Source organism: Rana temporaria, chromosome 13 (genome assembly GCF_905171775.1).
Source record: "Rana temporaria chromosome 13, aRanTem1.1, whole genome shotgun sequence".
NCBI classification, from domain to species: Eukaryota; Metazoa; Chordata; class Amphibia; order Anura; family Ranidae; genus Rana; species Rana temporaria.
The window spans coordinates 1,342,078-1,355,142 of NC_053501.1; the positions used below are offsets into that span (position 1 = coordinate 1,342,078).

At 49.0% G+C, this 13,065-nt stretch overlaps 1 protein-coding gene across 2 annotated transcripts in view; it reads left to right on the forward strand.

Annotated features, from left to right (window-relative positions):
- The first annotated feature begins 882 nt into the window (after positions 1 to 882).
- Positions 883 to 13,065, forward strand: part of DYNC1H1 (dynein cytoplasmic 1 heavy chain 1) — a 121,050-nt gene continuing 108,867 nt past the window's right edge. For both annotated transcript variants that reach the window (XM_040332865.1, XM_040332866.1), the window contains exons 1-6: positions 883 to 1,185; positions 6,836 to 6,923; positions 7,113 to 7,286; positions 8,738 to 8,993; positions 11,052 to 11,238; positions 12,578 to 12,849. In XM_040332865.1, the coding sequence (XP_040188799.1) occupies positions 927 to 1,185; positions 6,836 to 6,923; positions 7,113 to 7,286; positions 8,738 to 8,993; positions 11,052 to 11,238; positions 12,578 to 12,849 (1,236 nt within the window). In that variant the 5' untranslated portion in view covers positions 883 to 926. The remainder of the gene's footprint in view (positions 1,186 to 6,835; positions 6,924 to 7,112; positions 7,287 to 8,737; positions 8,994 to 11,051; positions 11,239 to 12,577; positions 12,850 to 13,065) is intronic.

The window sequence follows — 13,065 nt, forward strand, 5'->3', positions numbered from 1 at the left end:
CATTGATAATATGAAGAGATGGAGAAGGGGGTGTGGCACTGTGGCGGTGGGCGGGGTTAGGAAGCGGTAACATACACATTGATAATATGAAGAGATGGAGAAGGGGGTGTGGCACTGTGGTAGTGGGCGGGGTTAGGAAGCGGTAACATACACATTGATAATATGAAGAGATGGAGAAGGGGGTGTGGTAGTGGGCGGGGTTAGGAAGCGGTAACATACACATTGATAATATGAAGAGATGGAGAAGGGGGTGTGGCACTGTGGCGGTGGGCGGGGTTAGGAAGCGGTAACATACACATTGATAATATAAAGAGATGGAGAAGGGGTGTGGCACTGTGGTAGTGGGCGGGGTTAGGAAGCGGTAACATACACATTGATAATATGAAGAGATGGAGAAGGGGTGTGGCACAGTGGTAGTGGGCGGGGTTAGGAAGCGGTAACATACACATTGATGAGATGGAGAAGGGGGTGTGGCACTGTGGCGGTGGGCGGGGTTAGGAAGCGGACACATACACATTGACAATATGAAGAGATGGAGAAGGGGTGTGGCACAGTGGTGGTGGTGGGTGGGGTTAGGAAGCGGTAACATACACATTGATAATATGAAGAGATGGAGAAGGGGTGTGGCACAGTGGGAGGGGCCAGAATAGGCTGACATACTGGAGACAATAGCTGACAGGAGGGGCGTGGCACAGGCACAATAAGCTGTGTAATACTGCGGCAGGAGCGGTGCATGCCGGGATATGTAGTCCACGCCCCGCCCTAAGCACGTCCGGAGCGGAGTGAGAGAACTACAATCCCAGAATCCCCCGGTGTTTCCTCCTCCCCCTGACGTGTCCAGGCCCCTCCTCCTCCTATATGTATGAGCCAGTCCCCGCCCCTTTCCTGTCACTCTCCCGGAGATCGGCGTACTGATCGGATCGGAGATGGCGGACCCGGGCGGAGTGTCGGAGGACAGTACGGCGGGAGGGAATGTGGAGGTGTCGGCGGTACAGAACGTAGCGGACCCCTCGGTGTTACAGAAATATATCCGGAAGTTGGTGCCGCTCCTGTTGGAGGATGGAGGGGAGGCGCCGGCCGCTCTGGAGTCCGCGCTGGAGGAGAAAAGCGCCATGGAGGAGATGAGGAAATTCCTCTCAGAACCGCAAATACACACCGTGCTGGTGGAGAGGAGCACACTGAAGGGTGAGGAGCCGGGGAGGGGAGGGGCTACGGACCGCTTGTCATTGATTGGGTCCTCCGATCACAGGGGGGCGCTGTGTCATGTCAGGAACTCCAATTACGTCATTTCCGGTTTCTTTAGATGAATTTCTGATTGGACGCCGAATACAATTCGGTTTTCCGTTAGATTAGATGACCCGTCAGAATTGGTAACGGAAGTGACGTTTCGTCGCCTTCTCGCTACACCTCACACACTATCATTGTTAACCACTTAAGCCCCGGACCATTTTGCAGCTAAATGCCCAGGCCAGGTTTTCGGTGCTGCGTCGCTTTAACTGACAATTGCGCGGTCGTGCGACGTGGCTCCCAAACAAAATTGACGTCCTTTTTTCCCCACAAATAGAGATTTCTTTTGGTGGTATTTGATCACCTCTGCGGTTTTTATTTTTTGCGCTATAAACAAAAATAGAGCGACAATTTTGAAAAAAATTCAATATTTTTTACTTTTTTCTATAATAAATATCCCCCAAAAATATATATAAAAAAATGTTTTCCTCAGTTTAGGCCGATACGTATTCTTCTACCTATTTTTGGTAAAAAAAAATCGCAATAAGCGTTTATCGGTTGGTTTGCGCAAAATTTATAGCGTTTACAAAATAGGGGATAGTTTTATTGCATTTTTATTATTATTTTTTTACTACTAATGGCGGCGATCAGCAATTTTTTTCGTGACTGCGACATTATGGTGGACACTTCGGACAATTTTGACACATTTTTGGGACCATTGTCATTTTCACAGCGAAAAATGCATTTAAAATGCACTGATTACTGTGAAAATGACAGTTGCAGTTTGGGAGTTAACCACAGGGGGCGCTGTAGGAGTTAGGGTTCACCTAGTGTGTGTTTACAACTGTAGGGGGGTGTGGCTGTAGGACTGACGTCATCGATCGAGTCTCCCTATATAAGGGATGACGCGATCGATACGCCGCCACAGTGAAGCATGGGGAAGCCGTGTTTACATACGCCTCTCCCCGTTCTTCAGCTCCGGGGAGCGATCGCGATGGAGCGGCTATAAACGAATAGCCGCGCCGTCGTCCCGGATTGCTCCCCGCGGGAATCCGACCGCCGCATGTAGCGGGGGGGGGGTCCCGATCGGACCCCCGCCCCGCGGAAAGGCAGGGACGTATATATACGCCCATATGCCTGTACGTGCCATTCTGTGGACGTATATGTACATGCGGCGGTCGGCAACCGGTTAAGATACAGTGAGAAGGGGGTAAGCGGACATCTTGCATTTTATAATTTACAGCAGTAGACGGAGTGGATGTGGTGAAATCCAGGACTCCTGACTATTTACATGTTGAATTTTAAAAGCAGCGGCCAGGCCTGCCGATCTCACAGGTTTGCTGATCGGACGTTAGTTCGCTGATTTTAAAATTCGACATGTAAACCTATATACACGGCGTTGTGAGCACGGTATTTCACGAGATCAACTCCGTTTTACTTTTACAAAAAAAAAGTGTGAAATGCAAAAATCCGATTGGGTGTAACAAGATGTCCGCTTGCCCCCTTCTCAGTGTATCCTGACTGTGGTGAGTCCGGGGCGTAACAAGATGGCGGCGATGAAACGTCACTTCAGTTACCAATTCTTATGTGTCGCCTGCGTCGTCGTTGGTGTGACTTCCCCCCTGGTGTGCGTGACTTGCCTGCATCCCCCCCCCCGGGCGTGGCTTGCCTGCATCCCCCTCCCCCCGGGCGTGGCTTGCCTGCATCCCCCTCCCCCCCGGCCGTGACTTGCCTGCATCCCCCTCCCCCCCGGGCGTGGCTTGCCTGCATCCCCCTCCCCCCCGGGCGTGGCTTGCCTGCATCCCCCTCCCCCCGGGCGTGGCTTGCCTGCATCCCCCTCCCCCCCGGGCGTGGCTTGCCTGCATCCCCCTCCCCCCCGGGCGTGGCTTGCCTGCATCCCCCTCCCCCCCGGGCGTGGCTTGCCTGCATCCCCCTCCCCCCCGGGCGTGGCTTGCCTGCATCCCCCCCCCCTGGGCGTGGCTTGCCTGTGGCCCACAGTTACGTGTTTGCATGCTAGTGAAGAGTAGGGATGAGCTCCGGCGTGTTCGCATAGAACACATGCAGAGCCCTCCAGGAAGTGTGCACGGCGCTGCGCTAATCACAGCCAGGGAGACATTGTCCCGATGCTCGGCTGCAGGGATCGTGAAATGTCTCCCTGGCTGTTATTAGCGCAGCGCCGTGCACACTTCCTGGCGGACTTTGCACGTGTTCTATGCGAACACGCCAGAGCTCATCCTTAGTGAAGAGGTTCAAGGGATTAAAGCCGGTGGTGATGGGATGATGCGGCGCCTCCTCCTCACCGCTGTTCAAATGCCCCCTGAAGAGCAATCAAAATCCGAATCTCCCTTTCGTGGGCTACTGTGTATTAGAGCTGCACGATTCTGGTCAAAATGAGAATCACGATTCTTTTGCTTAGACTAAAGATCACGATTCTCAAAAACTGAATGCCAGAACCCCCCCCAATAAATAAACCTGTGATTTATCTGAAAATATGAATATATAAAGTACAGACCAGTGATATGTCTATAACATTAAAGACCATAGAACTCCTATGAAAAAAGCAGAATCAAACTTTGAGTCATTTGGTCTTTAACATTATAGACATATCACTGGTCTCTTTTTTATACATCAGAAGCAGTACCGCCGGCAACCACTGGGTGGCACATGGATACACACTACAGTTGTACAGATCTGCAAGAGACGCCCAGGCATCCATCCAGCGGCGCAGGCTGCTGACGTCGGTTCCGATATTGGCGCCATTTGCGGTGCACGCTGGTTACATGGAACCGGCCGTGAAACAGAAGAATCGCGGGTCATCCCGCGGGGACAATCGAGATCGCGATTCTCCCCGCGATTATAATGTGTATACAAGCTCTAAGAGCGGCTCTTCGGGGGTGGGGAGGGGGTGAATTGGCTTAGCGCCCCCCCCCCGACACTTGGTACAATGGAGGAGATTGTTTTATATTTGGTATGAATAGACGTCGGGTGACACCCCATGACATGTGACAGTAATGTTTCCAGCATGCGCGTGTCTTCTCCATCACTGTGGGGGGTAAATGTTCCCGGCCGTGACGCGGCGCTCACTGATCTCCAGCTTGTTTGATGCTGAAGATTCTTTAGGGTGTACCGTGCTGCACTATGAAAGGAGAAACTCACACAGGATGCTTTTCAAAGTCACTTGCCAGCCGCACTGCATGTATGTGAGTGGAGTCCATAGGAAGGCGTGGTCTGTCACGTGTCATGTATGTGAGTGGGCTCCATAGGAAGGCGTGGTCTGTCACGTGTCATGTATGTGAGTGGAGTCCATAGGAAGGCGTGGTCTGTCACATGTCATGTATGTGAGTGGAGTCCATAGGAAGGCGTGTTCTGTCACGTGTCATGTATGTGAGTGGAGTCCATAGAAGGCGTGTGTCTGTCACTGGCATGTATGTGAGTGGAGTCCATAGGAAGGCGTGTTCTGTCATGTGTCACGTATGTGAGTGGAGTCCATAGGAAGGCGTGGTCTGTCACGTGTCATGTATGTGAGTGGAGTCCATAGGAAGGCGTGTTCTGTCACGTGTCATGTATGTGAGTGGGCTCCATAGGAAGGCGTGTTCTGTCACGTGTCATGTATGTGAGTGGAGTCCATAGGAAGGCGTGGTCTGTCACGTGTCATGTATGTGAGTGGGCTCCATAGGAAGGCGTGGTCTGTCACGTGTCATGTATGTGAGTGGAGTCCATAGGAAGGCGTGGTCTGTCACGTGTCATGTATGTGAGTGGAGTCCATAGGAAGGCGTGGTCTGTCACGTGTCATGTATGTGAGTGGAGTCCATAGGAAGGCGTGGTCTGTCATGTATGTGAGTGGAGTCCATAGGAAGGCGTGTTCTGTCACATGTCATGTATGTGAGTGGAGTCCATAGGAAGGCGTGTTCTGTCACATGTCATGTATGTGAGTGGAGTCCATAGGAAGGCGTGTTCTGTCACGTGTCATGAATGTGAGTGGAGTCCATAGGAAGGCGTGTTCTGTCACGTGTCATGTATGTGAGTGGAGTCCATAGGAAGGCGTGTTCTGTCACGTGTCATGTATGAGTGGAGTCCATAGGAAGGCGTGTTTTGTCACGTGTCATGTATGTGAGTGGGCTCCATAGGAAGGCGTGTTCTGTCACGTGTCATGTATGTGAGTGGAGTCCATAGGAAGGCGTGGTCTGTCACGTGTCATGTATGTGAGTGGAGTCCATAGGAAGGCGTGGTCTGTCACGTGTCATGTATGTGAGTGGGCTCCATAGGAAGGCGTGTTCTGTCACGTGTCATGTATGTGAGTGGGCTCCATAGGAAGGCGTGTTCTGTCACGTGTCATGTATGTGAGTGGAGTCCATAGGAAGGCGTGTTCTGTCACGTGTCATGTATGTGAGTGGAGTCCATAGGAAGGCGTGGTCTGTCACGTGTCATGTATGTGAGTGGAGTCCATAGGAAGGCGTGGTCTGTCACGTGTCATGTATGTGAGTGGAGTCCATAGGAAGGCGTGGTCTGTCACGTGTCATGTATGTGAGTGGAGTCCATAGGAAGGCGTGGTCTGTCACGTGTCATGTATGTGAGTGGGCTCCATAGGAAGGCGTGGTCTGTCACGTGTCATGTATGTGAGTGGAGTCCATAGGAAGGCGTGTTCTGTCACGTGTCATGTATGTGAGTCCATAGGAAGGCGTGTTCTGTCATGTATGTGAGTGGGCTCCATAGGAAGGCGTGGTCTGTCACGTGTCATGTATGTGAGTGGAGTCCATAGGAAGGCGTGGTCTGTCACGTGTCATGTATGTGAGTGGAGTCCATAGGAAGGCGTGGTCTGTCACGTGTCATGTATGTGAGTGGGCTCCATAGGAAGGCGTGGTCTGTCACGTGTCATGTATGTGAGTGGAGTCCATAGGAAGGCGTGTTCTGTCACGTGTCATGTATGTGAGTCCATAGGAAGGCGTGTTCTGTCATGTATGTGAGTGGGCTCCATAGGAAGGCGTGGTTTGTCACGTGTCATGTATGTGAGTGGGCTCCATAGGAAGGCGTGTTCTGTCACGTGTCATGCAGTTTGATCTTTCATTTGGTAGAATGATCGGACCCACATTTGGATCCAAACTGAGGTGTGAATTTATAATCCAATAAAAACCTTTTTATTATATTTGTAGCTGCTGACTTTTTATCTTTATGAAGTTCCTCTTCGGGGTGATCCTTTTTATCAGGGGGTGATGCTCTTTATGGGGGGGAATCCTTTTCTCGGGGGGGGTGATCCTTTTTATCAGGGGGTGATGCTCTTTATGGCGGGGGGGGGGGGTGGGTGATCCTTTTTATCAGGGGGTGATGCTCTTTATGGGGGGGGGAATCCTTTTCTCGGGGGGGGGTGATCCTTTTTATCAGGGGGTGATGCTCTTTATGGGGGGGAATCCTTTTCTCGGGGGGGGGGGGGGGATCCTTTTTATCAGGGGGTGATGCTCTTTATGGCGGGGGGGGGAATCCTTTTCTCGGTGGGGGGGGGGTGATCCTTTTTATCAGGGGGTGATGCTCTTTATGGCGGGGGGGGGGAATCCTCTTCTCGGTGGGGAGGGTCCTTGTCCTCCAGACTGATTTCTCCTCTTTTCTCCCACAGAGGATGTTGGGGATGAAGGAGAGGAGGAGAGGGAATTCATCTCGTACAACGTCAGCATTGATATTCACTACGGACTGAAATCCAACAGGTAATCGGACGTTTCCTCTGCCGGTGTGAAAGGGGCTCTAAAAGTCGGCACAATATTTGTACATTTTTATCTGAAGCTGCTTTTTAATTTAATAAAAAATGATCCTCTTGTAACCGATGTGGTAAAACGTGTTTTTATCTCAGACTTGCTGTAAATGTCACCTTCTCCGCTGTCTTTGCTCTGTTGCAGTTTGGCGTTCATTAAACGCACGCCCGTTATTGATGCCGACAAACCGATCTCGTCCCAGCTGCGGGTGCTGACGCTCAGCGAGGATTCTCCGTACGAGACTTTACACTCCTTCATCAGCAACGCCGTCGCACCTTTCTTCAAGTCTTACATCCGAGAATCTGGGAAAGCCGACAGGTAATTCTACCCATGAGATGATCGGCGGGCGCTCAGATCGGAGGTTCTCGTCCCGGTCCTCATGTACCCCCCCCCGACAGGTCCTCATGTACCCCCCCCCCCGACAGGTCCTCATGTACCCCCCCCCCCCGACAGGTCCTCATGTACCCCCCCCCCCCGACAGGTCCTCATGTACCCCCCCCCCCGACAGGTCCTCATGTACCCCCCCCGACAGGTCCTCATGTACCCCCCCCGACAGGTCCTCATGTACCCCCCCCGACAGGTCCTCATGTACCCCCCCCCGACAGGTCCTCATGTACCCCCCCCCGACAGGTCCTCATGTACCCCCCCCCCCCCCCGACAGGTCCTCATGTACCCCCCCCCCCCCCCGACAGGTCCTCATGTACCCCCCCCCCCCCGACAGGTCTTCATGTACCCCCCCCCCCCCCGACAGGTCCTCATGAACCCCCCCGACAGGACGTGTTCTGGGGAATTTCTCTTGGATAAAATATCCATCCAAAATACCAAACCATTGACTCTGATTTAAAGCACTTGTGCAAGATAAAGGAAAACCTGAAAACATGGCCTGTTGGGGGTGCATGAGGACAGAACCCCGGGTTCAGAATATCATTGGTCAGAGCAGCGGTCACAATGTATCTTGTAGTCACTTTGCACGCCTATGTTGCTTTTTCTTCTAATCCATTAAGTCCATACACCTCCGGGACGTGTCCCCGTCTCACAATTGTGCTTCTGTGTTGTCACCTGGACTCTCCTCCCTCTCTTGTCTCCTCCTCCCTCTCTTGTCTCCTCCTCCCTCTCTTGTCTCCTCCTCCCTCTCTTGTCTCCTCCTCCCTCTCTTGTCTCCTCCTCCCTCTCTTGTCTCCTCCTCCCTCTCTTGTCTCCTCCTCCCTCTCTTGTCTCCTCCTCCCTCTCTTGTCTCCTCCTCCTCCTCCCTCTCTTGTCTCCTCCTCCTCCTCCCTCTCTTGTCTCCTCCTCCTCCTCCTCCTCCTCCTCCCTCTCTTGTCTCCTCCTCCTCCTCCCTCTCTTGTCTCCTCCTCCTCCTCCCTCTCTTGTCTCCTCCTCCTCCTCCTCCTCCTCCTCCCTCTCTTGTCTCCTCCTCCTCCTCCTCCTCCTCCTCCCTCTCTTGTCTCCTCCTCCTCCTCCCTCTCTTGTCTCCTCCTCCCTCTCCTCCCTCCCTCTCTTCTCTTGTCTCCTCCTCCCTCTCCTCCCTCCCTCTCTTCTCTTGTCTCCTCCTCCCTCTCCTCCCTCCCTCTCTTCTCTTGTCTCCTCCTCCCTCTCCTCCCTCCCTCTCTTCTCTTGTCTCTTCCCCCCTCAAACGGGACAGGTTTCTTTCCCGGAAGCAATGTATCCCCTTGGGGACTCTATGGGATCAACTCATCTCCTCCGCATTCAGTGATCCTCATTACTCCCGACTTCTATCTCTTCATACTTTTTTACTTTTTTTCCCCCAGGGATGGAGACAAAATGGCGCCTTCGGTTGAGAAGAAGATCGCGGAGCTGGAAATGGGTCTTCTGCACTTGCAGCAGAACATTGAGATCCCAGAAATCAGTCTTCTCATCCATCCCATCATCACCAATGTAGCCAAGCAGTGCTACGAGAGAGGAGAAAAACCCAAAGTTACCGATTTCGGAGACAAAGTAGAAGACCCGACGTACCTCAATCAGCTGCAATCCGGGGTCAACCGATGGATTCGCGAGATTCAGAAGGTGAGATTCCAGCGAGTGATCCAAGGCAAAGAGCCTGGTCTGTAGGACTCGCTGTATGTCTTCAATTTTTTGACCAAGACGTGTCCCCAAAACTTACATCTTGGAGTCTGGGGGGGTTACAGACCTAGGAAGTCTGAAGGGTCTTGGTTGCCCCGCCCCCTAAGGTTATAGAAGCTCAGGAGATTCAGCCTATTGGTGTTCACCCATGTTCTGAATCTCGCACCAACAGTTTACACAGCACTGTACATTCACATCAGTCCCCGCCCTCTAGGAGCTTCCAATCTAATTTGTATCTCACATTAGAGGCAATTAACCTCCCACCATGTCTTGGTGGATGTGAGGAGTACCTGGAAGAAACCCAATGCAGGTACAGAGAACGGGCAAACTCCATGATTTTTATAATCACGGACAGACCAATTTAATTATATCACCACATCCCTGATTTTAATAGATGAAGAGAAGGATTGGGATTTTTGTAGGTGCAGAGTAAGTTACGATAATATCAAATATAATGTCTAAAAGATTTTTTATTTTGAAAGGCAAAATAAAAAATATTAAAACATGGCAGGTACAGCTTAATACAGTTTTATCGAAACGGCACTACAAGATGGACCTCCCAACACATTTCGCCCATATGTCGGGCTTCTTCAGGGGGTGCTGTTTGATAAGAGGTACAAGCCTTCTACCAAGAAAACATACATATCTTAAGTCAGTTTATTTGAAATTTGTATATCATATTAGGGCTGGGAAAAACGATTTGAATGGTTTTTTTTTATAAAAAAAAACTAATTTCCATAGGTCAGGGCTCCGCGGTCTAGGCCGAAGCCGCGGCCTCGCTTAAAAATCCTGCCCGCAGCTCACCGTGAGATAACAGACCACTTACTGTTCTCTCACATATATATAGCCAAATTTACCACCCTAACTCCTCCCACACCTTTTACACTACATAGACAAGTAGTATAGGGTAATGTGTGGATTGTTCCTGATTGGTGTGCTATTACTTTGTGGAACGTTTCGTCGAATGGTTCACGAAATATCGTTGTTTTTGCAGCGAAATTGGTCCCATAGGAATGAATGGCGAAACTAGAATGTGAGCTGACAAAATTTGAAAAATCAGGACATGATTTCTAAACTGCCACCACTCCCTCCTTTTCAAGCAGACCTACACTAATCGCCGATCCCTACTGCCGCTACACATGTCCACGGCTAAGCCATAGTCCTGATAGTTTTCACTATATGACCATTTGTTTTCAACTCGCGCCATCCATTGACATTCATTGGTGGCAATGCTCTCCAAGCATTCCCAGTATTGATGTTTGTTTTTTTTTTTATTCCAGTTTATTCTTATTCCGTATGTTTTTTGGCTCTGCGTAACTTCTGCATTCTTTCAGCTATTAAAACCATTCAACTTTTAAAATTTTCAGCTAATGATGGGACTGCTACAACTTATTTTTCTACTATTTATAACTTTTAAAATATTAAGCTTTTTAACTTTTTTTTTTTTTTTTTTTTTTTTTTTTTTTTAACATTGACGACAATGAGAGCATGCTTCAAATCCTTAATCTTCTTCCGCTCCCAAAAGTTTCAGCTCCTTCACACTTTCACCTAAAGACGCCAAATAAACTTTAAAATGTTCACAAAAAAAAAAAAAAAAATTGAAGAAAAATAAACCATTAAATCCATTCCGACTTTACCAGCTATTCTCACTTCTACAACTTTTTCTTACGGATTTACAGTTTGCACAGTTACTCTAACCACACAAGTTACTCAAGCCACTCCAGTTGTAGATCACTGGTGGAGACAAGAACACTTCACACAATTTCCCCAGAAATTGTAGCTTTTTTAGTTTATTTGTTCTCGTAACTCTGCACCTAAAAAATCCCAATCCTTCTCTTCATCTAGGAAAACTCCATACAGTTGGTAGTCGGGATTTAAACCGACGTGCTTTCCATTTAGTCACTGATTTATTTTTATTTATTTTCTTTTTGGGTGGGCCGACCCTTTTGAAATAACGTTCTTCTTTATCAGTAACTAAATCCAAACTTTTTATTTTTTTAGGTAACAAAACTAGACCGCGATCCTGCGTCTGGCACAGCCTTGCAGGAGATCAGTTTCTGGCTAAACCTGGAGAGGGCGCTCTACCGCATCCAGGAAAAGCGCGAGAGCCCCGAGGTTCTTCTGACGTTGGACATCTTGAAGCACGGCAAGCGATTCCATGCCACGGTCAGCTTTGACACCGACACCGGTAAGCAATAGAACCCGGGAATTGGTTTAGGCCGATACGTATTCTTCTACATATTTTTGGTAAAAAAAATCTAATTTAGCGAGTATTGATTGGTTTGCACGAAAGTTATAGCATTTACAAAATGGGTGATATTTTTATGGCATTTTTTTCTTTTTTTAACTACTTCAGCCCTGGACCATTTTGTAGCTAAAAGACATGGCCACTTTCTGCGATTCGGCACTGCGTCACTTTAACTGACAATTGCGCGGTTGTGCGACGTGGCTCCCAAACAAAATAGTTTTTTTTTCCCACACAAATAGAGCTTTCTTTTGGTGGTATTTGATCACCTCTGTGGTTTTTTATTTTTTTGCGCTATAAACAAAAAAGGGGTGACAATTTTGAAAAAAAAGCAATATTTTTTTACTTTTAGCTATAATAAATATCCCCCAAAAAATAGTTTTTTTTTTTTTTTTTTTTTTTTTTTTCTCGGTTTAGTCCGATACGTATTCTACAAAAAAAAAAAGCAATAAGCGTTTATTGATTGGTTTGCGCGAAAGTTATAGCGTCTACAAAATAGGGGATAGTTTTGATTTTTTTTATGGCGGACACATCGGACACTTTTGATGCTTTTTTTGGCACCATTCACATTTATACAGCGATCAGTGCTATAAAAATGCACTGATTACTGTGTAAATGTCACTGGCAGGGAAGGGGTTAAAAACACGGGGGGGGGCGCAAACAATGGGTTAAGTGTGTCCTAGGGAGTGATTCTAACTGTGGGGGCGTGGCTACGAGTGACACGACATTGATCACTGCTCCCGATGACGGGGGAACAGTAGATCAGTGTCCTGTTGCTAGGCAGAACAGGGACATGCCTTGTGTAGAACGGCATCTCCCCGTTCTGCAGCTCCGTGACACGATCGGGTCCGCGGGCTCGGTCATGGAACTTGCGGCAGGGGCGCGTGCAGGAAATTCAAAGTAACGTGTGTGTGTATGTGTATGTATGTATGTGTGTGTGTGTGTGTGTGTGTGTGTATATATGTATGTATATATATATATATATATATATATATATGTATGTGTGTATAATTTCTCAGGAAATATGCAATTAGCGGACCTCCAGCTGTTGCCAAAAAGTCCCATCATGCCTCTGAGTGTCATGCTTGATGCTGTCAGTCTCGCTATGCCTCATGGGACTTGTAGTTTGACAACAGCTGGAAGTCCGCTAATTGCATATCCCTGGTATATATGTTACTTTGCGCAGACGTGCCACTCTGCCGGCGTTGTATCTACAGGATGCGGTCGGCAAGTGGTAAAGGGTTTGCCCCTTGATGTAGAATTTTGTCACCTTGTTGGGCAGGTCTCAAGCAAGCCTTGGAAACGGTGAATGACTACAACCCTCTCATGAAGGACTTCCCTTTGAATGACCTGTTGTCAGCCACCGAACTGGACAAAATACGGCAGGCTCTGGTCGCCATCTTTACCCACCTTCGAAAAATCCGCAACACCAAGTATCCCATCCAGAGGGCCCTGCGGCTGGTGGAAGCCATCTCCCGAGACCTCAGTTCTCAGCTGCTGAAGGTTCTGGGCACCAGGAAACTCATGCATGTGGCTTATGAGGAGTTTGAGAAGGTAGGTTTTTTTAGCTCCAAAGTGTACCTGTCAATGTTCAAATCGCAACGAACGACCTGCTGTATTGCAATACAGCAGCTGAAGTTCCAATCCCGGCGCTTCGCCCTGTCCATGAGACATTACTTCTGTTTTAGGTCATGGTTTAAAAATAAACGGAATGGATGCAGCGCTAAAATGTTTTGGAAAATATGTGAAAAAATATATTGCTTAAAAGTG